This window comes from Micromys minutus (genome assembly GCF_963924665.1).
Source record: "Micromys minutus genome assembly, chromosome: X".
Lineage (NCBI taxonomy): Eukaryota > Metazoa > Chordata > Mammalia > Rodentia > Muridae > Micromys > Micromys minutus.
This window is the reverse complement of record NC_137970.1, coordinates 35,048,278-35,075,166: the sequence shown is the minus strand read 5'-3', so window position 1 is coordinate 35,075,166 and position 26,889 is coordinate 35,048,278. Positions and strand designations below refer to the sequence as shown.

Genomic DNA, 26,889 nt, shown 5'->3' with positions numbered 1-26,889 from the left:
AGCATTTGGGATAGCTTCCACTCCAGTTGTTAAGGACCCACATGAAGACCAAGCATCACATCTGTGTGGCTGCCTTTTAAAGAATACAACCTAAGAATAATCCTCACTTTAGGGAAAATAATTCTCTCTATTCAATGTTCTCTATTCAGGATGATGAAAAAGCACATTCCAAGTGGAGTATTTTGCAAATTATACCTAGAATAATACATTTTTAATCTAGTCTTTCTTCATTGTTATTCTGTGGTGAGTTGAAATATGACAATTAATTTCCAAGGGCTTCTGAGAACATAATCTAAGTAGGCCATAATGATTAGTCTCTATCCCAAAGACTATATTTATCCTTGATTGGCAGTAGAAAAAAGTTCATTTGATTCTTCTTCACCTGATAACTTCCTTTCAAAATGACAAAAATGTTCTGCTTTAAGAGTAATCTTTGTCCAAATATTTGGTCTCCCTGATTAAGCTATTCCATTGATTAAATATTTTTATTTGGGTTATGATAATTTTATGTATCTTTGTTTCTCCCCCAGATATAAAACTGTTCTCTTTACACAGAAATACCTGCTTATATTCCCATAAAATATCCATATATATATATATATATATATATATATATATATATATATATCCTTACTACTATAAAAGTAGCAATTTTGCTTCTTAATGTATTATCCCCCATCCCCACAAAAGTACAACTGCTTTAAAATTGTGCTGATGCATCGTTGAAATTGAGTTGAATATCTATGTAGGCTAAGCATAATTATCCTCCTGCCAGGAACAAAGAATTTATATAGCTTCAGAGAAATAAATATGCATATAAATTTACATGGATGGATAGATCCTTATAAGCCAAGCTTTTTATAACACAAGAGTAGAAAAAAGTATGTGGTGAAGCTAATGAATAAACTCGGATCCTTACAGCATCTATCATGTGTTTGCACAACTGACTTGCATTTTACCAAGTATAAATCAGGGCAGAACATGTCAAACAGTTTTATAAACAAACAGAACAATTTTAGAATGAACTGTTTAACAATAAGCCACCAAAAGTCTTCCAGTATACTTTCAAAAATATTTATACATCTATATGGATATGGATAGAGATCAGAGATACAAAATGAAAATTCAAACAATTGAGTTAAAAACCACATGATTTTTTATTTTGTTAAATTTTTACTTCTTCAAAGATTTCTAGAAAAAGAGTACACAAACACTAATACCATGTTAGGCCAATAAAAAAAATATAGGATCCCAAACTACACTAGGTAATTGCAGCAAGATTAGTGCAAACCAAGTACATTTATTATTTGCAATGTAATCCAATATACCAAGAGATGGCATGTGCTTTATTTTAATTAGCCATTTCTTTTAAAGGGTTGCTAGCACCAACTGTCTTGATAAGGAGAAAAAAAATGTAGTCATTGCTCAAAATGCTTGTAGCAAATCTAGTTTTAAATTGAAGCAATTTATTCAGAAAGCAGTCTACTACTGCAGCAATAATCAATGTGTTTTCCTTTAGACTGTACAGGAACTTTCCAAGGACTGCTGTTAATTGCCTGTAACTAAATGACTGCCGGTGCCCTAAAATGTAACTCTTTGGCACTTTTCATTTGTTGTGTTTTAGTAAATGCCAGTTTCCCTTAGGTTTTTGCTGAGCAGCTTTGATTTACAATTTTCTATATTTTGTCTCAGTCCCTTAAAGGGGGCAGAATCTCTCTTTTGTGTGTGTGTGTGTGGGTGTGTGTGTGTGTGTGTTTCTTGATTTTTTTCTTACAACTTTATTTTTAAAAAGAGGGATACATATACATATTTTAAAGGCATTTTGGCATAACACGATATGAATATATTTTTGCCAGTACTTAATTCTTTTAGAGGTTTGATAGCATGCATTGAAACCCCACAAGTTACCATAAGCATAAAGTACATGTAGGACAGAACGTAACATGGAAACAGTTTTCTTTGTGAGTATAGATTAAGCATAAAGATATTTGAATGTCAAAAATTGCCACAAGGCTATATTCCTAGCTCTTGGATTATTAATGATTTAAGGTCCAGGTGTATCACACTCTGAGAGGATGCTAAACATTTATTTATTTTTTTCGTGAGGACTGAGGCTTTCACGTTTTGGCCTTTGTTTTTCTTGAGCTTTATATAGTCTGTGAGTTGTTTCTGAGGTATTCAGAGCTTTCTGGGGCTAGTGTCCAATTATCAGTGACTGCATATTATGTCTATTCTTTTGTGACTAGGTTATCTCACTCAGGATGATACTATATAGATACATCCATTTTCTTAGGAATTTCATAAAGAATCTATCACTTTCACCAAATAACACTTTTTTGTTTTTGTTTTATATTTGAAAGTCTGGGTTTTCTCTTTGCACTTTCAGGAGTTGAGTTTTAAATGTTGCCCCTTCAGGTAACTTGGAGCTCAAAAACAAGCTGTTTCCAAAGGAAAATGACATTTTCAAGGACAATATCATTCACAGTCACATAGTAATATAAAGATAACAGACAGGAGGCCCAGATAATTTCTCTTAACTGTGGCAAAACTTAACCCCTTCTAATTGTTTTCTGGTGTCATAGATAGCTCCTATTAATGAAGTATTCATCTCAGTGCAGATGTGTACAGACTAAATCTAATGCACCATTTTCCTTGGGAGCATTTTCACAATTTACATCAACTTCATAAATACTAGTCTGTGTATATTCACAATAGACAGCCTATATCAGACAGCACAGAAAAGGAGCAGCACTGGTGAGTTCCTTGTGAAAAAAGACTGAGTTTCAATCCTGACCTTCCCCTAAGGATGCTCAGAGAACACCATGTTTGAACTTGTAGCACTGCAGAACATCTGATGAGAAATCTAAGATAAGTTTATGGTTTTCACATAATCTAGCATCTTATAAATTCATTTCTTTGGATGAATTTTCTAATGTTTTTATTAGAAGTAAATGACGGCCCCTCAAAAGAGTTATTCTTCTTCATTGCTCAGGTTTTAAGTATATGATGTAGCTATTCATATGTTTGTATCTTAACACTGTTCACATGACAAATAATCATTTCTCAATTTCACAATTATATCAACCATATTCTTTCTTTTTAAAATACTTTTCAGATAATACTGTCGATTATCTAAATATATTGAATATTTAATATATACAGTACAATTTTGATGGGTCTTGACTTTTGTAATTTATATGTTCTCTAAAAATAAAATAACTTACTTAAGTACAACTTTTCCTATAATGTATTCATATTGAATTTCTGAAAAAGAGTGTCTGTAAACTTGAATGAAAACAAGAAGGGACATATTGGATAGTTTGTAGGGAGGAAAGGGAAGAGACAAATGTAATTATATTATAACCTCAATAATAAAAGAAATAACAATTTAAAAAGAACCAAGAAATAAATATCAGTTTAAACATATGCAAAAACCTAGATTATGAATACCATCTTAAAAATAGGTTATTTTTTATTATATTAGTAAGAATGTGGTTCAGGTGCCATTTTTATTGTCACTAAACCTATTTGACTATGTATGGTACTCATACCATGTTACAATGTTGTACCTATGTCTCCAGCTCCAAAGTGTGGACTTGAAAATACTATAGAAAAATTATTCCCTGCTTGGCTAGCTATCCACAGCAGCACAGCTCTTCTTTCCCCAATATTTCCTTAGAGCATCTCTGCATCTCCTAACACAGGCCTTGGGTCAGAACTTTTAACAGCTTTTCAGAAGCAATCACAATTTTGAAAAATTGAATTATGATTGACATAAGATAAAATTCATAGAGCTCAAGTGATCATATCAATGCATTTTAACAAATACCTATACTTGTGTATCTATCCCCAAGACAAGATAAAATATATTTCTTTACTCTGTAAATTTTCCCCTTTCCCCTTTCCAATAAATTTTTCTTTCACTTATCCCATAAAAAATAAACAGTTTCTGGGTTATATTAATTTACTGTAGTAGGCTGTTCTTGTATTTTTGTAGAATCACATGGTAAATGTTACTTTGCATTTGGTTTCCTTCATTGACTGTAAACCTACAGTTTTTAAATAGTGTGTACCTTTAGTTTCTTCTTTTAGTTGCTGGGTAGAATCTATTTATGGGCAGACACTAGTTTATCCAGCATCTCCTGTTAAAGGGGTTTGGGTTGTTTCCAGTCATTGTTATAGATAAAACTACTCCAAATATTTGTGCACCAGCCTTCTTGAAGGTATTTGTTTGTATATACTGGAAAACTATGTAGGAGTACAAGTGTTATTGACATTGACTTTTTTTTTTTTACTTTATGAGAAAACTATCCCAATATAATAGCACAATTATGTTCTTTCATAATCAATGTTTAATCATGGTAATTATGTTTGACCAAATTTCATTTTTCCCTATGCAAGAAATTTTATTTTTGTCAATTATACATATGTCATACTTTAGGGTATCTATTGCTGTGATAAAACACCGGAATCACAGTTTATAGAGGGAAATCAGAGCAGGAACTCAATCAAGGCAGAAATCTGGAGTCAGGTACTGATGCAGAGGCTGTGCAGAAGTGTTGCTTACTGGTTTTCTTCTTATCATTTGCTCATTCTGCTTTCATATAGTATCCAAGACCACCCACCTGAAAGTATGTTAGACCTTTCACATCAATCACTAATTTAAAATATCACCTTTGGGTTTGCCTACACCCAGATCTTAGGAAGGGAATTTCTCAATTGAGGTTCTCTCCTCTCAGGTGACATTAGTTTGTGTTGTCTAGTTAACCAAAAACAAGCCAGAACAAAGTATAAATAAAAAACAGAACCTGAAAAAAAGCCACAATGTAGGTGATATATGTGCTACAGTAGTTGATACCTCCCCTAGCATGAGGTCCTGTGTTTGGTACCACAAAAGTGGTCCTAATGCAAAGTATTATCTCTCCCATAATATCCAGTGCATTTTAAATCAATATGTTTTGGTATCTGAACCCTCCTAAGGGCATAAGTTGTACTTTCATTCAGGTTTCTCTGCATAGTGGAATTCAATATGTATTCTGAGAGAACAATACCCAAAGTGTTCCACTGTATTATTTACTCACTTATTCTTTATGTTCATACAGTAAGAGTGATATACTATTATGAACAACATTTTGCGTTTTGTTTCTTGCATCTTTCTAGTTTTCTATTGTATGGTTCCTTACAGTGTTTAACAGATAAAGCTTGTGTAATCCTTTTCCATTATTTTATATTTCATGTTAATTTTCTTTGACTGAGAAATATTTAATTTCTTATTTTACCTTTTTCTATCTTAATGTTATAGTTAGATCTTGTTAAATAAAATCTTCAACCTTTCATTTAATTTTACTAAGTATAAAAAATATCCTTGCTTAAATAGTAGTTATATTTATTTACTTAATTAAACAGTTATATTAGTAATAAATAACTAGATAATGAGAAATATGACTGAGAATATTTATTAATTTTTAGAGGAAAGCTTTTATCACATATAAACACACACACACAAATGTTCTTGTGCAAAAATGAGGACCACATTTTCTGAATAATTTTCTTTGCAGTAACTCTTTCCCATCATTATTTTATCCCATTTATGAAAATTTAGGAGTGAACTTTTCACCTAATAGTAGATATTGTTGCAAGACATAAATTATTTTATTGTTTTTAACTAAGCTTTTATTGGTTGTGTTGTAAATTGTACAAACAAATTCCTTCAGTTTTCCAACTACAGAATCTGAAACAACATTAGTTTCATGTTTTAAGTAAATGACTGCATGTTCTGTGAGACTATTCTTTAGGAGATATGAACAATGATCTGTTCACTTCAGGTAGGGAACTGAGTATAGACCAAAGTAAGAATACCACCAAAGACCAATTTGGTGAACCAATAAATTTTATTAGTGTTTTATTGTAGTCATTGGCAGAAAAGCCTCAAATGACAGCAGCCGAAGCAAAGCCCACTCTGGCATGGGTAATAATAGCTGGAAACCTGAAGCACACTCCACAGCCTGCAGGCAGCACAACAGACTAGAGAGTGTCCTTTCCCAGTGAGTAAATCTCATCCAGTTACATTGCCTGCTTTCTACTTCTTCCAGGTAGCTGATCTGGTCTCGAAGTCTTTGCGGCCTGTCTTGTCTTAGAGTAATTCTCAGCAGTCTTTACTAATTCGGTCAGGAGACATCTAGCAATTCTGGTTGAAGTTGTTTCCTTCCTGAGCTTGATGAGGGAATGTTCTACTTCTCTGAAACACCTTGTTGCTTCTTTAGCATTCTCTATGTTGATAAGCTTCCTTTCAGGACAGAAGGAGTAAACTACTACACACACACACAACCCCTTAATGAATTAAATACTACTTTTCAGCTAACCTTCAGGGAACAACAGCATCCTATCAGTAAGAACATTTAGATGATGATGATCAATGACAGCATGCACACACAGGCACTTAGACATGGTGAGTTTCAGTATATGCGTTTACATACCAGCAACCTCACTATCCTTACAATCTTCATAAGCTCTAAAGGAGAAAATGTAAATGACTATTTTGCCCCAATTTTTTGTCCAATCCTTTTTGTTAATCTATCAGCATTCTGTATGTTAAAGGAGTGCTTGTATTCAGCAAATGTCAAGAAAATTCCTCGTTTAGACATCTTTATAGTAACCTACTTGGAATAAAATAAGGGAAAGTAAAGAAAAGAGGTAGTACCTTAATAAAAGTTTACAACACCTTTTATTGTGATATCCACTTGGAGACCTAGATTTTAAATCTACTTAAATGCTCAGCATTTAAGATTATGTTAATAAACAGGGACACTATTCTTCAGAGAAATATTCATCAAAACTCATGTCTTTTTGCAGAAGAGAACAGACAGATTCGGTGGGTAGTTCAACAGTGGAGGACAGACAGATTTGGTGGGTAGTTCAACAGTGGACATGCCCTCTAGGAACTGTGCTATTTAGCTCCATTATTTTACCTTGAACCCAATTCATAGGAAACAGCTCAGGGAAAAATGATCAAAAAGCATATGCAGACGATCATGAAGCACCCTGTCTTAAAAAATTGTCTTTTTTTATTCAGTTCTAAAAGCATAGTTCACAGGACCTTCTCATGGGATATGTGTGAATGTAAAAGTTACTGCATTGAGGCAAATCCAATATTATAGTTTAAAATGAGACATTTACAATATCTTTAGTTCAGAAGCAATATATTAACCACTTTCATTTTTTACCAAAGCAGTGTTACTAAGCAACATTGTCACATATCACCTTAACTAATCACCTAGGAAACAGAATTCAAAGATAAAGCTGGTTTAAAGCCTCACACAGAATGAATATGTTTGTGAATTCCAATGAACCCAGAACTTTAAAGGCTGAGGCAGATTGATGACAAGTTCAAGGCCAGCCTTGGATACATAGTGAGACCAAATGTCAAAAAAAAAAAAAAAAAATTGTCACATAAAAGTGGGATGAAATTGTTTTAATATATCTAAAGTTACTTCCAAAATTATGAAACAAAATAGTTCTGCTTTTAATATGTGGTTATTGTGTAATTCTCAATTGCTTTCTTCCCCTAGAGTTGATGTACACGATTGAACTTGCTGGAGGACTTGGCGCTATTCTCTTGCTGCTTGTCTGTTCAGTGACCATATATAAATGTTACAAGATAGAAATCATGCTCTTCTACAGGAATCATTTTGGAGCTGAGGAACTGGATGGAGGTAGGATGACTGCCCTGCATTATTGTTGCTTCTGAATATACTTATTTGTGTCCTACTTTTAGTCCAGCAAAAGAAACATTATGTGCACACTTGTAAGATCATTTTAGTATGGAAATATGTGTGGTGATTTAGAAGCAATAGGTAGATTCCTTAGCAAGTTATACCTACCCTTTTTAGACTTGTATTCCAAACAACACTCCAAATTATAGACACTGATTGCAATGCTATTGGCATGTTTCTTTTCTTTCACTTTGCAATGAGCACTGAAAGACCAGCTTCACTTTTCTATAGGTAAGGTGAGTCTTTTTTAATTGTCCTCCCTAGTCGAGCAGTTTGAGGTGAATTTCAATTTGTTCTTGTTTAGACTGATAGCTGTTTTATTAACCTGTACTGACTATTTTAGCATTATTCCAAGAGGTTCTTCAGTCTAGCCCATCTCTCTGTTTTTAGATGCTAGGTTCCTGTCTGTCATTCCAATGTAAACCAACAGAGAAAGTACAAATCCACATTGTTTTTATTGGTTTTTAAAATAACTCATCTAACACCTTTGCTTGTATAGAACAAGTAAACTGTCTTTATAGAAACAGTAATTATCATTTGCCTCAAGCCATCCAGGAATATATGTACATTCTAAAAAGAATCTAAGGTTCATAAAATTGAGCTGCCAACACCATCCATTAGTGAACTTCAAGGTATTTTGTGTTCCTTTAGGGTCACTTGGAAAATATAAGTTAAACTTGCAAAATATATAGCACTTGAAATGTGACAAGAGTAATGCAGATTATTGTGGTTTCTCAATTCTGTTGGTAAACATGTATCTTTGTCAGTTTGTCAAAGATTAAATAGTTCAAAGGTAAATGAAACTTTGTCCCTATTTCCATTGGTCCATAAGCAGAGATTTCAGTTGTTAAACTTGTAAAAAGGAGTGGTTTATTAGTATTGACAAATATCATCTACATTTACCCTTCTCTTGTTGCCACTAAGTTAAAGGACTGCAGAAACATTATTGTTTTGTGGAGTTTGCTTTGTTATTATTAAATTATTTTACTTATTTACATTCCAAATGTTGTCCTCCTTCCTGCTCCCCCCTCCCAGAAGTTTTTACCCCATTTCTCCTGCCCTTTGGCTCTGAGAAGGTACTCCCCAACCCAGCCCTTCCCTCACCCACATACTCCCTCTACTGTCCCCCAGCATCCCTCTTTCCTGGGGCATCAAGTCTACAGAATTAGGCACATCCTCATCCTCTCTCACTAAGGCCAGACAAGGCATATTTCCGCACATACTTAGCTGGAACCACAGAGAAGCTCATGTATGCTCTTTAGTTAGTGGCTTAGTCTCTGAAATCTTAGAGGGGTCCGGGTTAGTTGACACTGTTGGTCTTATGGAGTTCTCTTCCCATTCAGTTCCTTTAGTCCCTGCCCTAACTCTTCCATAAGGGTCCCTGACCTCTGTCCAATAGTTATCTCGCTATAGTTCTTTATATTTCTATTTGGCTGATTTCTGCTCTGAGTTTTATTACTTCCTGCCATCTATTCCTCTGGGGTGTATCTGCTTCTATTTGTTCTAGAGCTTTCAGATATATTATCAAGTTGTGAGTGTATGCTCTCTCCAGCTTCTTTTTGGAGACAGTCAGAGCTGTAAGTTTTTCTCTTAGCACTACTTTCATTATGTTCCATAATTTTGGGTATGTTGTGCCCTCATTTTCATTAAATTCTAAAAAGTATTTGATTTCTGTATTTATTTCTTCTTTGACAAAGAGTAGAACATGGTTCTGTTTCCATGTCTATATGGGCTGTTTGTGTTGCTATTCAAGGCCACCCTTAGTCTATGATGATCTGATAAGGTACATGGGATTATTTCAATGTTCTTGTATCAATCTGTTCAGAACTGATTTGTGACTGAATATATGCTTAATTTTGAAGAAGGTGCCATGAGGTGGTGAGAACAAAGTATGTTCTTTTGGTTTAGTCTGAAATAGTTTATAGAGGACTGTTAAATCCACTTGCTTCGTAACTTCTATTAGTTTCACTATGACTCTGTTCAGTTTCTGCTTCTATGGTTTGTCCATGAGAGCAGGGTGTTTATGTCTCCCACTATTATTGTTTTTGGTGCAATGTATGTTTTGAGCATTAGTGGAGATTTTTTTATGAATGTGGGTGCTCTTGTATTTGTAGCATAAAAGTTTAGTATTGAGAGTTCATCTTGATAGATTTTTCCATTGATCAGTAAAAAATATCCTTCCTTATCTTTTTGTTCACTTTTGGTTGAAAATCTATTATATTCGATATTAGGATTGCTACTCCGGCTTCTTTCTTGGGACCATATGCTTGGAAGGCTTTTTCCTAACTTTTCACTCTGAGGTAGTGCCTGTCTTTGTTGTTAAGATGAGTTTCCTGTATGCAGCAAAATGCTGGGTCCTTTTTATGTATCCAGTATGATAGTCTATGTCTTTTTATTAGAGAATTGTTCCCATTGATGTTAAGAGATAATAAGGAATAATGATTGTTGTTTCCTGTTACTTTTGTTGTTAGAGGTAGAATTATGTTTGTGTACCTTTCTTCCTTGGGTTTTGTTGTAAGAGGATTAATATCTTGCTTTTCCTAGGGTTTAGTTTCCCTCCTGGTGTTAGAGTTTTTCATCAATTATCCTTTGTAGAGCTGGATTTGTTGACAATATTGTATAAATTTGGTCATGTCGTGTAATATCTTGGTTTCTCCGTCTATAGTAACTGAGAGTTGTGCTGGATATTGTAACCTGGGCTGACATTTATGTTCTCTAAGGGTCTGTAAGACTTCTGCCCAGGATCTTCTAGATTTTCTGGTTTCTGTTGAGAAGTCTGGTGTAATTCTGATTAGTCTGTCTTCATATGTTACCTGTCTTTTTTCCCTTACTGTTTTAGTATTCTTTCTTTGTTTTGAACATTTGGTGTTTTAACTATTATGTGTCAGGAGAAATTTCTTTTCTCGTCCAATCTATTTGGAGTTCTGTAGACTTCTTGTATGTTCATGGTTATCTCTTTCTTTAGGTTAGGGAAGTTTTCTTCTGTAATTTTGTTTAAGATATTTACTGGGTCTTTCAGTTGGGAGTCTTCACTATCTTCTACACCTATTATCCTTAGATTTGACCTTCTCATTGTGTCCTAAATTTCCTGGATGTTTTGGGTTAGGAGCTTTTTAATTTTTACATTTTTTCTGACTGTTGTATCAATGCTTTGTATGCTATCTTCTGCCCCTGAAATTCTCTCTTCCATCTCTTGTATTATGTTGGTGATGCTTGCATCTGTACCTCCTGACCTCTTTCTTATGTTTTCTATCTCCAGGGTTGCATCTCTTTGTGTTTTCTTTATTGTTTGCATTTATGTTTTTAGATCCTGGATATTTCTGTTCAAATCCTTCATCTGTTTGCCTGTGTTTTCCTGTGTTTCTCTAAGGGCTTGTACTTGTTTTCTATGTTCTCCTGTATTTCTTTAAGAGGGTTATTTATGCACTTCTTGAGGCCCTCTATTATCAGCATGAGGTATGATTTTAAGTCCAAATCTTGTTTTTCTACTGTGTTAGATATACATTGCTTGCTGTGGTGGAAGAGTTGTGTTCTAATGTTGCCAGATTGTCTTGATATCTTTTGCTTAGATTCTTATGCTTGCCTCTTGCCATCTTATTATCTTTGATGTTAGTTTTTCTCATTGTCTCTAAAAGGAGTGTATTCTTCCTATGCAACCAGAGGAAGATTTGTTCTATGCTTTCACCTCTCTATAGGCAGGCTGTTAGTTCTGATGGAGATAGGGAAGGCTCTAGCTTTAGGTGCAGATGAAGATGTGAAGAGCACTGACTCAGGCAGTAATGTGATACCTGTCCCCTAGAAGTTCCTGGAGGCCTCTCCCCAGATAATCAGTGGAGATAGAGTGTGGGCTTACCATGGGCTCATTCAGAAGAGAGTTCCTGCTTCTCCTTTGGTGCTCAATTCTCTGGGGATAGGCTGTAAGTCCTGATGGCATTGTGTCTATTCTGCCTGTGTCTCTGGGCTCAGGTGGAGGCAAGACAAGTCTGATCCCAGACTGCTCTGAGATCCCTAATCCCTGAGGGTTCCCAGAGGCCTCTCCCCAGATAATCAGAGCAGAGACAATGTGGGTTCACCAATGGGCTTAGTAGGGAGAGTGAGTGATCCTACAACTCCTCTGGGTCCAAAGTTCCATGTGGGCAGGCCTCGAGTCCTGATGGCAGTGTGCCTGATCTTCATGCGGCTCTGAGCCATCTTCAGTAAAATTTAATATACTCATCATAATCTCCATACATGTGCAGATTATTAGTGCAACTAGAAATAGATAATATTTTGAAAAGCAGTTTATGTAAACAATTTCACACTTTCCAATAATCTTACCTTCATTATCTTTATTTTGTTCTGAATGATATGAATGATTTTAACCAAGCAATCAATTTTCAGTACAGGCTTTATCTGTCATTTTCTGTATTTAGAAATATGGAAATGACAGAATTTAATTTTTAAAAAAGCAGAACCATAATCAGTTGAAATCTGATATTTGAAACTTATTTTGAGGAACCTTGCTACCTATACACACTTGAGTGGGTTACTTGTATAAACCTTATGTATTTCATTGCTATTCTGAAGCTATCTGTGTCCTCCATTTTGGTATTGTTTTAGGTAAGAGGATAAAGCAGAGAAACAGTAACAAACAATATTTTAACAAGCTAAATTTTTCTTCAGAAAGCTAATTTAGTTTTTAAGTGCCATAGGATTTGATAAATCCTATCCTTCAGTCTATCTTGAGCATAATCAGGTATATAAGTGTTGGGGCTTTCTTTGAGATGCTCCTGTGAATTCAATAAGCTTAAAGTAAGCCATGGTAATAAACTCAATTATCATCTGGGTAAGATTAATGTATGCATAATATTGCTAAAGAGAAAAGGAAAGCAAGAACTGCTAAGGGAGAGAACATTGAAATGACTTTATGAGAAGTTCATTCTGTAAGTGCAGTGATTGTCCTGGAATTAAAACAGACATGCTTCTGCTGAGACAGTGACAAAGAATCCATTCTTAAGTAATCAACCTTACCACAATGGACCTAACTTGTACAACTTCTAGAAACACTATTTTATAAGACAAATTTTTTAATAATATTAAAAATGTAACAAGTTTGGTGCTGGAGAGATGACTCTGTAGTCTAGACTACTGGCTGCTCTTACAGAGAACCCACCCTGATTTCCAACCACTACCATGGTGTCTTATTGAGAATTAAAAGAGACATAAATTCTTACTCTTACAGATTCTGCTTCAAAAAACAGGTGCTTCTATCTATCATCCTTGAGCACAGTAACCCTGATGCCCATCCTCTTCTCAGAAACCCATACAATTGCCTAATCTTCGAGATATTCCTTCATTTCTTAAATTATTCCTGATGTAAAGGTGTTACACTCAATTTAGTCCCAATCAGCCTGTCTGAAGGAATGCAGTTTTACATATCCTATCCAAAGGAAGGCAGCTTCTTATGCTTTCTGCCTAGCATGCATGAGTTCAAGCTGGGAAGTGTGGAAACAAATCCCAGTGGGGCGCCTGTGAACTCTGGTGAGTCAATGCTCAGCAGGACACTGAGATTAAAGAGCCCTTTGGGCAGGACATGTTAATCCGGCCTGGCTTGCAAAATCAATGCAGACCCTGCAAAATCACTTGAGCAGAATTCTCCTAGGCCCCTGTAGGAACAAAGAAACCTGGACCAAGAAGAAGACTTTATTTTCACACTCTTCTCTCCTTTGTTCTGTCCTTTTAAAACAGCCAGGGTTCCAATCACCAGCTTCCTATTCCTTTGCCTCTGAGATTGGCCATAGTTGTTTTTCTAGTGCTACCTGTGTGTGCAGGGTATGTGTGTGCAGGGGAGGGACTTAGGGAGTATCTGATCTGGCTAGAGTCTACAACACCTTCTCCTGTGGAGGCGGGATGTGGGGCATATCTAGAGCTTTGTACAGGTGTCTCATTGGGGTGCATCCAGGCAGAGTGGGTTCACAGTCCCAGAGTTAAGAAAGCACCTACCATTTCATGATTACTTGCATAATTATTCTCAGGGCTTCTACTAAACTCAATTTACTCTTACCCCAGCATTGCCTTTCTTGCCCACATAAGGTAGAAAACATTTTGGAAAATATTAGATTCCTAGCTCCCCACTGTCATTTAGCTCTTCCAAAGGAAATGATTCATAACAGAAATATCTGGCCTTGCAGAAGTTTTTGACTGTTAAAGATGTTTAATTTCATAATCAAAGGTGAACCAATTTCTTTTGGTTTTCTTTCTTAATCCTTAGACATTTATCAGAATATTAATTCTAAAAAGGAACTTAAAATACTGTTGAAAGCAACAATAAGTAAAGAGTATAAAGAAGAATGTAGAAATAAAGTGTAGCTGTTGCATGAATGGTACATAGCTCAGGGGTATAACACATGTCAAGCACACATCAGGCACCAAGTTTCATCACAATAATTGGAGGAAAAATAGTTTTACTAATCTTTTTGAAGGTTTATTATTTTATTTTTACTTTGAAACATACAACTTGAAAGAATTTTAACCTAAGGCCAAGTGATTCCCATTTCAAAATTTTATCCAGTGTAACAAATGAAGAATTAGAGAACTTAATATTGAGAACTCATTCAGCCAGTTTTTTTTTTTTTTTCAAGTCATTACAGTATTCCCTGATTCTATTAAAAGACCCCCTAATTATGGAAACCCCTCACTCAAGTACTAGGAAAGTCGAACCAAAGAACTAATGGAGAGCCTATCTTGATGCAATCAGGCAAGAGGTTTATCCCAGATCTCTGGAAACAACACATATCTCATGCAGGAGATAGAGGAGTCAACCCTGAATTCAAATAGGGAGAAGTATTTATAGGGAAAATCACATAAGCAGTTAGCAACAGGCACATAGCAATTTTCATTGGTTCATTCAAATTGGCTCACTCTGCCTGTTTTGGACACGGTTCAACTCTAGGCCACCATATTTGGGGCATGCTGACCTTTGTACTTGTTTTTCTCAGAACTGTGGAGCCAGACCTTATCAAGTCCAGATGGTCTGCGGTTGGGCCATTTCTTAGAACATGTTATTATGTTCTTAGCCTTGAGACATACTTGTCCTCAAGGGAGGGTTAGTGGGGGTTAACTTAAAATTTTAACTCTTTTACTATCAATTCTATATCACAAAGATACAGAAGGAGTACATTGATTTTTTTTTTCTATAATATATCCCTGCTTTGCTTTCTCCTATTGCCTCCAACCCTGCTAGCTACTCAAACTTTTAAATAAATTGTGATGTTTTCTTACCTGGATTCAAGCATTGCCACTGCTTTTTTGCTTTCTTTTTTCATTTCTTTTTTAGCTTCATAGCTCCCAGATTTTTAGGTCATGTTTATTGGACTATTGTCAGTTGTGTTTGTGAACACATAATTGTTAAATCTCAATATCCTGCATACAGTTCTGTTGGTTTAATATTACTTTTGTTACTATATGTCCACTAGTTCTGTGATGTTAGATACCAAACCTGGTTCTTATATTCCTTCTCTCTTCTGCTTGTTTTTCATCATTCTTTCTAGTCCCCAGTTCTTTGTTCAGTCTATGTCAATTGCTATAATATTTCCTAAATTATCATCAAAGCCAGTCAATATCACCTCATGCCAGTCAACATTTTCCCTTAATTCCACTGCTTTTTCTAAGTCTCTTTCAGTATCTTCTTGCCTTTCTAGTTTACGCATCTACATTATTCTTTACATTATCCATAATTTTCTTTCTAAATAAAAAATAATTGTGACCTCTTTTTCTTAAGCACCAGAAAATATAAATGTTCCACTTTTCCTACCAGAGCATGTCTTGCCATCCTAACTCAAAAAATAATTGCTATCAAATGATAGGTTAAATTATGTGTGTACCAGTCAGATTGGCCAAGATCCAAAACTCAGATGACAGCAGATGCTGGCGAGGCTGTGGAGAAAGAGGAACACTTCTCCACTGTTGGTGGGGTTGCAAGCTAATACAACCACTCTGGAAATCTGTCTGGCGATACCTCAGAAAATTGGATATAGTACTACCTGAAGACCCAGCTATTCCACTTCTGGGCATATACCCCAGAGACACTTCAATACACAACAAAGATATATGCACCACAATGTTCATAGCGGCTCTATTTCTAATAGCCAGAAGCTGGAAGGAACCCAGATGTCCTTCAGAAGATGAATGGATGCAAAAATTGTGGTACATATACACAATGGAATACTACTCAGCCACCAGAAACAATGACTTAACCAAATTCTTAAGAAAATGGCTGCATCTAGAGAAGATCATCCTGAGTGAGATAACCCAGTCACAAAAGAACAGACATAATATGCAGTCACTGATAGTGGGATTCTAACCCCAGAGGCTTGTACTGCCCCAGAAACAACTCACAGACTGTATGAAGTCCAAGAAATAAAGAAAACAAAAAAAAAATATATACATATATTTACAAAACAAAACAAAAAAAAAAAAAGATCCTGGTGCCTGAAAATGGATTATATCCATATTCCATACTACACTAAATATTTGACTCCATGCTCCTATATCTGTAGAAATGTATACAAGTTTCCTCTTAATTTGTTTTTAATGTCCTTTTATGTGGTTTAGCATAATCCATAATAAAGTTTCATTAATTTAAAAAAAATTATGTGTGTAACATTCCCACTCTTATATGATCAGTTCTGTTAGAAGAATGATGACATGTTGCTTCTTGGTTGAGGAAGAAAAATGTTGAGAATTATCCTAAGGTAATGTAATTAAGAAACACTCTTGGGTTATTTTAGCTAGATTTTGTGTCTGTAAAGGTGAAATGTTAGATGAGTAATTTATCTACTCTCCCACCATCATTATTCCACAATAAAATGAAACTTTGTACAAATTCTGTTATATTTAATTTAAAAAATAGACATAAGCTGAGCACAGTGGTGGTGATCTTTAGCCCCATCACTTAGGTGGAAGAAGCTGGCAGTTCTCTGTGAGTTTGAGGACAGTTGGTCTACATAGTCAGTTGCAGACAAGTTACAGATACACCTTTCCCAAAAAGAAAACAAAAACATTTTAAAAAGTTTAAGTCCTGGAAATGAATGTGTGTTGAATGTATATATGTGCTTCAAGGGAAATAAAAACTTGAATAATTTTTAACTAAATATGACAACATTTCAGAGATAGAAAGTGGAGATCCAACTTCTGCTATCCAAACATCTTTCCCCCATGGTTAAAAAAAAAAAAAAAAAAAAAAAAAAAAAAAAAAAACCATGGTAGAGCTTAAGAGCTTAGCCTAGAGTTCCATAAGGAGATTGACCCTGATAGATACTTGTAAGGAAGGATGGAGTATATATATTCAAAATATGTTAAGTAATCCATGTGGCTTGAATATCATGGATTTCAAAGATTGTATATTTGATTTAAAAAACCCCACTGAGTCTCACAATTAAGCATGATTTATAAATTCCTTTGACTTAATTAGTGAAATACATACTTTTAATCGAAAATAAAAATATTTTAAAGGTTTGTGGGAGCTGCCTCTAGAATAGTCACTTGTTCTAATTAAATAGTGCAACATCATGATAAGAAACACCTAGTGCCTCCAGAAGAAAACTTAAATACCAACACAATGTCATAGTCTATACTGAAATAAATTAGAAAGGAAAACATCAAAATGTCAGCCTTTTTTATTTTCCCATTCCTTTGCCAGGGATTTCTCTTACAGATTTATTTAAAAACTATAACCCTTTATTTTTTTTTCCAGAGCAGTGTTTATTCCCCCTTCTCCCTCTGCCTGTAGGGTATACAAGTGATGGTTACTCATGATCTTAATGATGCAAATTTTATGAACATTAGAAGAACTAAAACAATTCATATTTTGATGATGAAGACAGAGATCTAATTAAATGCTTTGTATTATTAACAATATTGTACAAATGAGTTAGAACAATCTTTTAAAATCTCTACCCCATCTTTTAAAAATGAGCACTTGTTCTCTGTTGAATATACACAACAAATTGACATCTATGCAACCTTAGATCACACATATACTTTAGTTTTCTTTCTCATTCAATTACAAGTTCTTTCCTTATTTGGAGATTCAGGAATATTGTTCTAATGTACACTGTGAATGAAAAACTGTGTCTCTACATATCATTTTAAAAAATCTATAGAGCTGGCCTTTTGTTACCATCCATTTTTGTTAGTGGTAATTAGTAAAATTGCAAACACAGTTTTTTAATTCCCAAATGGGAAACAAAATGTTATTTTGGGCATATGACCTGTTCAAATCACAAATTGCTAAAGAGTATGTTAGTCCTTCTTAATCCACATCCAGTTCTTCCTTTTACTAGTCTGCTACCTCTTACCCTCTTATTGCAATAACTCTTTCTAAGGAGATAGGAGTAAATATCTACTCAGCCAACATCTCAGCACTGCAGACAGATAAATGTAATATCAATTCCATCCAAATTCAACTTAGTCAATCAATGAAATTTCAGAGGGTTTACTTAAAGATTATGGCTGGGGGTTCTCACAGAAGTATAGGTGACCCCCAAACAACTCTATCACCATTAAAGTCGCCCTCCTTCTTGGATAATGTCCTTATAAAATCTGTATCATAGAGTCCTACTTTCTGTTAACCTTTCTGTTCTTAGATATGCAGACATACATACACATACACACACACACACACACACCACCACCACCACCAACAACAACAATAGCAATAATAACATAAATGTAAACAAATTTAAAAAACAACCAAATTAAAAAACAAAAACAAAAAAACCCTAGCATCTCCAAAAATCAACTGCTTCTGGTGAGAAGTGAGGGCAGGAAGGAATAATAGTGACATCCCTAGGTGAGTGTCCTATGGTTCTCCCCTACCTTCTTCTAATTACGGGAAAACAAAAGCTCCATCGCTATTCTGTAGACCTAGATATCTCTGTACTGTTTTGCTTGCTTTGTTGCCATGACTAGCTGTCCAAAGTAATCACTACTCAAATTTTGGATATGATGATTATGTTGTATCCCAAGTAAAAAGCTACACTACAACATCTCATAAGACTTCTAATAACTTTAATATGTGTTGAATGACTCTAGAACCAGTTTGCTATATAGTTACAAAACATTTACTACCAAACAGATTCAAAAATTGTTGTTATCTCACGTTGTATCTCTTCTGGGGATCAAACCTGTGGCTATGTATATACTAGACAAGTTCCTCCAAGATGCTTCTTCATAGATCATAAATTAAAATCTCAAATGACTCAGAATTTATTGAAGTTAAGCTCATCTGCTTTTGTTGTCATCATAAAACACCACAAATACTGTATTTTCCCTTTTAATTTACATATTTTATGCATATGTAAATATAAATTCAGGTACACATGGGCCATGCACACACTTGGAGGTCAAAAGAGTCTCATTTGCTGTTCCTCTCTTTCTACTCTCTTTGAGGTGGGATAACTTTATTGTTATTTTTTCCCTTGCATATGAACACTAGCTGTGCTGGAAGTTTCTAGGAATCTCTCGTCTCAGCTTCCCATCATCCCAGAAGAAGCTTCAGGTTTTAGTTGTTGCTGATACTGTATTTGGATTGTATGTAACTTCTGAGAATTCAAACTCATGTCTCCACACTTGCAGAGAAAGTGCTTTCAACCTCTAAGCCATGCAACCAGGACCATGTTTTAATCATTTCTACATGTTATATGCCCGTAATCTTAGCACTCAGTAGGCTAAGTTAAGAGAATGGTAAATCTGAGGCCAGCCCAGTGTGTACATAAGGGCCCTGTCTGAGCAACTATGTAATTTAGTGTTCCATTTAAATATTTAAGAATGTGTCCGTAAAACAGTCTGGAAAAATATGAAATGGCAAACTTGTAATCTAGGCCAATGTTATAAAATGTCTAATTGCTTGATTCAAGCTGCTTTATTTGAGAATATATTTTACACAGACTGCCATAGCAGAATTGAAATTAAAAGCAAGTTAAATTTAGGTAGTGAATTTGCCTAGCATGTACAAACTTCTTGGTTTAAACTTTTAAGGATCACCAAAAACCATGAAATACATTAAGCAGCTATTTAATAAAACACAACAGTCAAAATAATAAGATTATAAGTTTATAATTTCAATATATCTAAATTCCTTTATTATTTAGAAAGTTCTACAATATTTTAACATGAAAAACTACATCTTAGAAATGTGAGGTTGCATATGAATGTAAAACATTTCCTGAGACTTGAGAGAAATGTGGCCCAAATTATATTAGTGATGACTTTTAACTATCATTTTTCTGAGTTATCTTATTCCTAAACATATATCTTCGACTTCCCCAGTTTTATTTTAGTAACCCATTTTGTAAATAATGGGCTCTGTCACTTTCATTTACGTTACTTAAATATATTTGGTAGTAATTTTAAAAAAGGCAGCTGCCAATAACATCTGACAACTACTCAATAGATATTAAAGCTCTCACTATCAATACCTCTTTACTAGAAAGATTCAACATACCATGTCCATCTAGAAAAGAAAGAGGTTAACATACATTTTTAAAGATGTGTTTATGGAAAACCACAATTTGAGATGCTCAGCTTCTTAATCCTCTTACAGGGCACTGAAGCCCATATTCTTGTGTGTTAAAGAGAAGGATGCACTTATTAGTCAGCACCTTAAACAGGTTTATTTCTGATAAGATTCCAGTTCGTCTTTCTCTCATGAAGATTATTTAATGATATTTAGTGTTGGGTTTTTAGTTTGGTTTGGATTGGTTTTGTTTCCTGAGATAGTACTCACCCCTTAATGTTTTTTTTTTTAACAGTTTTAAACGACTTTATTTTGCAAAACAAAGATAAATGTAAAGATTTTAAATATTTTTTGCTTAAAATTATACATTTTTGTCAGTACTGTTTTTTCAGACATTAAAATAAATTTTACATAAAACCATGTGAATATGTTTTTTAGTCAGTACTTGATTTTTTTCAAGGGCTTGACAGTATGCATTGAAAACGTACTAGTTGCAATAAGAGTAAAGTACATGCAAAACAAAACGCAACATGGAAATAGTCAAAGTCTTTTTGTTTTGTGAATATATGTATATTTTTTGTTTTCTTTATTTCTTGTACTTCATACAGTCTGTGAGTTGCTTCTGGGGGAGTGCAAGCCTCTGGGGTTAGCATCCCACTATCAGTGACTGCATATTATGTCTGTTCTTTTGTGACTGGGTTATCTCACTCAGGATGATATTCTCTAGATGCAGCCATTTTCTTAAGAATTTGGTTAAGTCATTGTTTCTGGTGGCTGAGTAGTATTCCATTGTGTATATGTACCACAATTTTTGTATCCATTCGTCTTCTGAAGGACATCTGGGTTCCTTCCAGCTTCTGGCTATTATAAATAGAGCCGCTATGAACATTGTGGTGCATATATCTTTGTTGTGTATTAAAGTGTCTCTGGGGTATATGCCCAGAAGTGGAATAGCTGGGTCTTCAGGTAGTACTATATCCAATTTTCTGAGGTATCGCCAGACAGATTTCCAGAGTGGTTGTATTAGCTTGCAACCCCACCAACAGTGGAGAAGTGTTCCTATTTCTCCGCAGCCTCGCCAGCATCTGCTGTCATCTGAGTTTTGGATCTTGGCCAATCTGACTGGTGTGAGGTGGAATCTTAGGGTTGTTTTGATTTGCATTTCCCTGATGGCTAAGGATGTCGAGCACTTCCTCAGATGTTTCTCGGCCATTCGGTGTTCCTCAACTGAAAATGATTTGTTTAGCTCTGTACCCCATTTTTTAATAGGGTTATTTGATTCTCTGGTGTCTAGCTTTTTGAGTTCCTTGTACACCTTGGATATTAGGCCTCTATCTGATGTGGTGTTGGTAAAGATCTTTTCCCATTCTGTTGGTTGCCGTTTTGTTTTCTTGACGATGTCCTTAGCCTTACAGAAACTTTGCAATCTCATTAAGTCCCATTTGTTAATCTTTGACCTTAGAGCTTGAGCCATTGCTGTTTTGTTCAGGAAATTTTCTCCTGTGCCTATGTGTTCTAAGGTTTTCCCTACTTTCTCATCTAATAGTTCCAGTGTATCTGGTTTAATGTGGAGATCTTTAATCCACTTACACTTGAGCTTTGTACAAGGAGATAAGAACGGGTCTATTTTCATTCTTTTGCATGTTGAGTGCCAGTTGGACCAGCACCATTTGTTGAATAGGCTGTCCTTTTTCCATTGAATGTTTACTGCTCCTTTGTCAAAAATCAGGTGGCCATATACATGAGGGCTCATTTCTGGATCTTCTATTCTATTCCATTGATCCACTTGCCTATTTCTGTACCAGTACCATGCAGTTTTCAGCACAACTGCCTTAATGTTTAAGTAGGTCTTGAACTCTTGACCTCGAATGATTTTCTTCACCCATCTAAATAGCTTACACTGTGGATATACATCACCACATCACTGCTTCCAATATGTTTTATTTCAGAATTGTTGCATGAGTAATTTTTAGCATCCTTTCCAGCTGTCCCTCTCATCTTTCCAAATAATCTCATGCCTCCCAATCCTTCTCAAATTCAAGGCTTTGTTTTTTATTATCTAAACACACACACACACACACACACACACACACACACACACACACACACACACGACTCAGTTTATTTACTGTTGCTCATATATACCCATGTTTAAGATTAACCTTTTGAAATTGCATAACCTATTAATGTTCAGGAAAAAAAAAAAAAAGAAAAAAAAAAAAAAAAAAAAAAAAAAAGGATTCCTTTCTTAGCAGCCATTGATTCCCTATAGCATTTTATCTTGTGAAATTTTTCCATCAGCATTGTCCTGGTTTTCTTTTTTTCTTTTTGTATTTTTGTTGTGTTTTGTTTTGTTTTTCTCTAGTCACTGTGTAAGTCTTTTTGTTGAGAATTCATAGGTAAAACATCTTTGTTAATGACTATTGGAAACAACCTTGTATCAGGTATCTTGGTTTTCTGACTCTTAGAGACATTAGTTCCCTCTTTTGTATTGTTTCCTGAACCTTAAGTATACAGATTATGTTGTGATTTTTTTTAATTGGGGCTGGGCATAGCAAATCTTCTTAATATTGTTTTAAGTTAATAATTTTACTTCTTTTGTAAAGATTTATTTATTTTATATATGTGACTACCCTGTCCCTGTCTTCAGACATACCAGAAGAGGTCTCCAGATCCCATTACAGATGGTTGTGAGCCAATCTGTTGTTGCTGAGAATTGAACTCAGGACCTCTGGAAGAGCATTCAGTGCTCTTAACTGTGGAGCCATCTCTCCAGCCCAATATTCTTATTTCTTAACTTTATAGAATATGACTCTCTTTTAACTGTAAAGTATTTTTATGAATCAGTAAACACAATAGCTGTATTCGTCACTAAAAAGGGAGAAACCTGTTGAATCTTTTTTTTTTTTTGTATTTTTTAACTGATTAAATGTCGAGTTTCTTATTTCGTTTGCATTTTACTGGTGATAGAGCATAACCAGAATCCCCTGAAAACTAGGCAAAGAGTAATTTAATGATATACTTGAGATTATGATAAAAATTTCTACTGGCTGTTTTCAATCTCTCTGGTGGTCAGAATTGTAGTTGGTGACTGAAAGTGCAGAATAAGAAACAGTCTCTCTTAAGTCCTAATGCTATGTTTAATCATTTTTATACTTCTAATCATTTTATAAATCAAAGTTGAAAGTAAACGATGGTAGCCCTCTATAAAAATACTCAAAGGCAGGGTTGTTAAATTCAGTATATGCATTAATAATACTATTATCTAAACACGTAGATTTTTCTAAACATGTCAAAGACTTTCTCTTATCTGGGTCAAAAACATTATGAAAATTGGCATTTCATTATATTTGTTTGCTGTCTGTTTGTTTGTTAGTAATACAAGGAGCTAAACCTGCTGGTAATGCCACCCACCATTTTATGAGTTCTGGCAGTATGCTCCATGCCTTTACTCCTTTGTGACTCTTGCCATTGAATCTTTTTTCCTACTATTTTCATCACAAATAATTGAAGGTAACTGTACCTCCAAGCTATTTTCAGAATTGCTGGGGCTGTTGAACACATAATAAAAATTAATGCAGCCTTCCTTTTGGGTTTTCTAGGATTGGAATGTTTGAAAATAATTTTTAGTAAATGTGGATATTGTTAATATTTTATTGCTTCCATTCTAGAACTTACTTTGCAATTTTTTGACAGATAACAAAGATTATGATGCCTATCTGTCATATACCAAAGTGGATCCTGACCAGTGGAATCAAGAGACTGGAGAAGAAGAACGGTTTGCCCTTGAAATCCTCCCTGATATGCTTGAAAAGCATTATGGATATAAGTTGTTTATACCAGATAGAGATTTGATTCCAACTGGAAGTAAGTTAATGTTTTATCTTGTATATTTCATTTGTGTGTGTATGTGTGTGTTGTAAATCGGTATGTCTGTGTAGTCACATACATAGCATTTTAGTGTCTCAAGAAACATTTTTTGATAAAATTTAAATTTTATGGGCCAGAAAAAAGTATTGTATTTTATGATCCTTAATATTTATTTAAATCAAATTAGCTGTATCAATCTGGAAAAAAATATCTCTGATATTTCTAGAATGAAGACCAAAACTCTATCCAAAATGCTAATTATTTATTTCATCTTCACAATGTGTTACCCAAAAAACAATTCTTACTCACTATGTGATTGAAACTAATAAAGACTTTTGGAGCTTTTACCAGTTCACTTATCTTGATCCATCTTTTTTTATTTGTAGCATACATTGAAGATGTGGCTAGATGTGTAGATCAAAGTAAGCGGCTGATTATTGTCATGACCCCAAATTATGTAGTTCGAAGGGGCTGGAGCATCTTTGAGCTAGAAACGAGACTTCGAAACATGCTTGTGACTGGAGAAATCAAAGTGATACTGATTGAATGCAGTGAACTTCGAGGAATTATGAACTACCAGGAGGTGGAGGCCCTCAAGCATACCATCAAGCTCCTGACGGTTATTAAATGGCATGGACCAAAATGCAACAAGTTGAACTCGAAGTTCTGGAAACGTTTACAGTACGAAATGCCTTTTAAGAGGATAGAGCCCATTACACATGAGCAGGCTTTAGATGTCAGTGAGCAGGGGCCTTTTGGGGAGCTGCAGACTGTCTCTGCCATTTCAATGGCTGCGGCCACCTCCACAGCTCTAGCCACTGCCCATCCAGATCTCCGTTCTACCTTTCACAACACCTACCATTCACAAATGCGTCAGAAACACTACTATCGAAGCTATGAGTACGACGTACCTCCTACGGGCACCCTGCCACTTACCTCCATAGGAAATCAGCATACCTACTGTAACATCCCTATGACACTCATCAATGGGCAGCGGCCACAGACAAAGTCGAGCAGGGAGCCGAATCCAGATGAAGCCCACACAAACAGTGCCATCCTGCCATTGTTGCCAAGGGAGACCAGTATATCCAGTGTGATTTGGTGACAGAAAAGCCAAGGACATCCCATTCCTGGGAATTTAAAAGAAATCTGCAGTCCAGTGCCTGGAACTCAATCCTCGACTGCTGCTGTTAAAAACATGCATTACAATCTCTAGAACACGAGGAAAAACAGGGTCTTGTACATATATTTTTGGAATTTCTTTGTAGCATCAGTGTTTTCCTGTTTTATCATGTCTCTTACCATTACATTTTTTGACTTTGTTTTATATGCCATTAGATTTGTAAATTTACATTTTGTTTAAAGAAGAGACTGATGTATAGATAGAAACTCCCTCCTTTTTTTGCTTCACTAATTTAGTTTTAGAATGGGTTTTTAATTTTCTTTTTAAATTTTATTTTGCTGTTAACATTTCCTTGGGGTGCTTGGACAAATCTATCTGATGGGACAAGGAGCACCGGATCCTCTCTCATGTTCTTCCTAGGACCAGCTTGGCCATATGGGCCTTCAGAAAGCAGTGCGACTGAACACCAACCTTGCATTGCCTTTGGGAACAAGAGAGAGGGAGAAAAAGAGAAGAAGATCTGTTCATAAGAGGGCCCAGCCCGTCAGAGCCCTGAAATCTCTTCCTTGTCCCCACCTCATTCCCCATCTCTACCCTTCTAATAGCAGCATGATGTGTAAACTCTGCAGGGGGTAGGGGTAGGTCTAACTGTCTTAACATTTAATTCTCTGCTCTTCAGAATACACTCTAGACCCAAAGTTGTGCTAGTCATTCAACAGTGACCACTACAGAGTGAAGATCAAGGGCATGAAAATGGGGAGAGTGTTGTTTCTGTTTTTTCAAAATAAGTTGATGTACCCTTATATATACATATATATAAATATATATAAATATAAATATAAATATAAAACAGCAAAACAAAACAAAGAAAAAACACACAAAAATATAAAACAGGAAAAAAAAAGCCCTATATTTGATCACTTCCTGGAAAGGCATGAATGTGTTTGTGGCTGTTTTTGTTTGATAATCTACTTCCTCTTTTCCCTCTATAACTAATTTTTCTGAAAATGAGATTCTGTGCAAATACCAGGCAAGTTAACTCAGATAGGTGAATCAAGGCAAGTAAAAATAAAATTGATGTTGAAAGCTTCCAAAGCAAAGGGAAGAACAGGAAGTGTCATCAAATATGTTTTGTTACCTTGTATTGTACAAAATGTTATCTTCTAAAGAGTCAGAAAAAAATTTGTGAAACTTGTTGTGGGGTCCCCTTGTACTTAAATGTTAACTGATTTGTACTTACTTTTCGATGCTACATTCAGAACTTAAGTGGTTTCAGTTTATGAACATAAGCAGAATTTATTAATACCAAGGTTGTTTAAATAATATCTCAGGAGGTCAAATGTATGAATAACAACAAAAACTACTACTTTCAAAATAAACGCTATTTACACAAAATAGTTTTAAATTAGCTCAGAAAATACTTAATTTTTGTAGAAAAATTAATTTTATCTATATGATTCTTTCAGAAACAGAAAGTTTATGCTCCCAGGTAATTTGTCACTTGCTATCTAGCTTTGTGTTGGAAATCAATCACATAAAGCAGCTAATTCCTTGTTATGTTAACTATGATGCTAAATCAATCACAAAAATCCTGCAGAAGGCAGGATTGTTAAAGGGACAATGTTACC

At 35.0% G+C, this 26,889-nt stretch overlaps 1 protein-coding gene across 1 annotated transcript in view; it reads left to right on the top strand.

The window, feature by feature from the left end:
* IL1RAPL1 (interleukin 1 receptor accessory protein like 1) overlaps positions 1 to 25,243 on the top strand; it is a gene marked incomplete at both ends in the record, with an annotated part of 1,250,687 nt that extends 1,225,444 nt beyond the window's left edge. The window contains 3 exons of the mRNA XM_080909541.1: positions 7,569 to 7,712; positions 23,965 to 24,135; positions 24,525 to 25,243. Coding sequence (XP_080765667.1) covers positions 7,569 to 7,712; positions 23,965 to 24,135; positions 24,525 to 25,243 — 1,034 coding nt within the window. The remainder of the gene's footprint in view (positions 1 to 7,568; positions 7,713 to 23,964; positions 24,136 to 24,524) is intronic.
* Between the last annotated feature and the right edge of the window lie 1,646 nt (positions 25,244 to 26,889).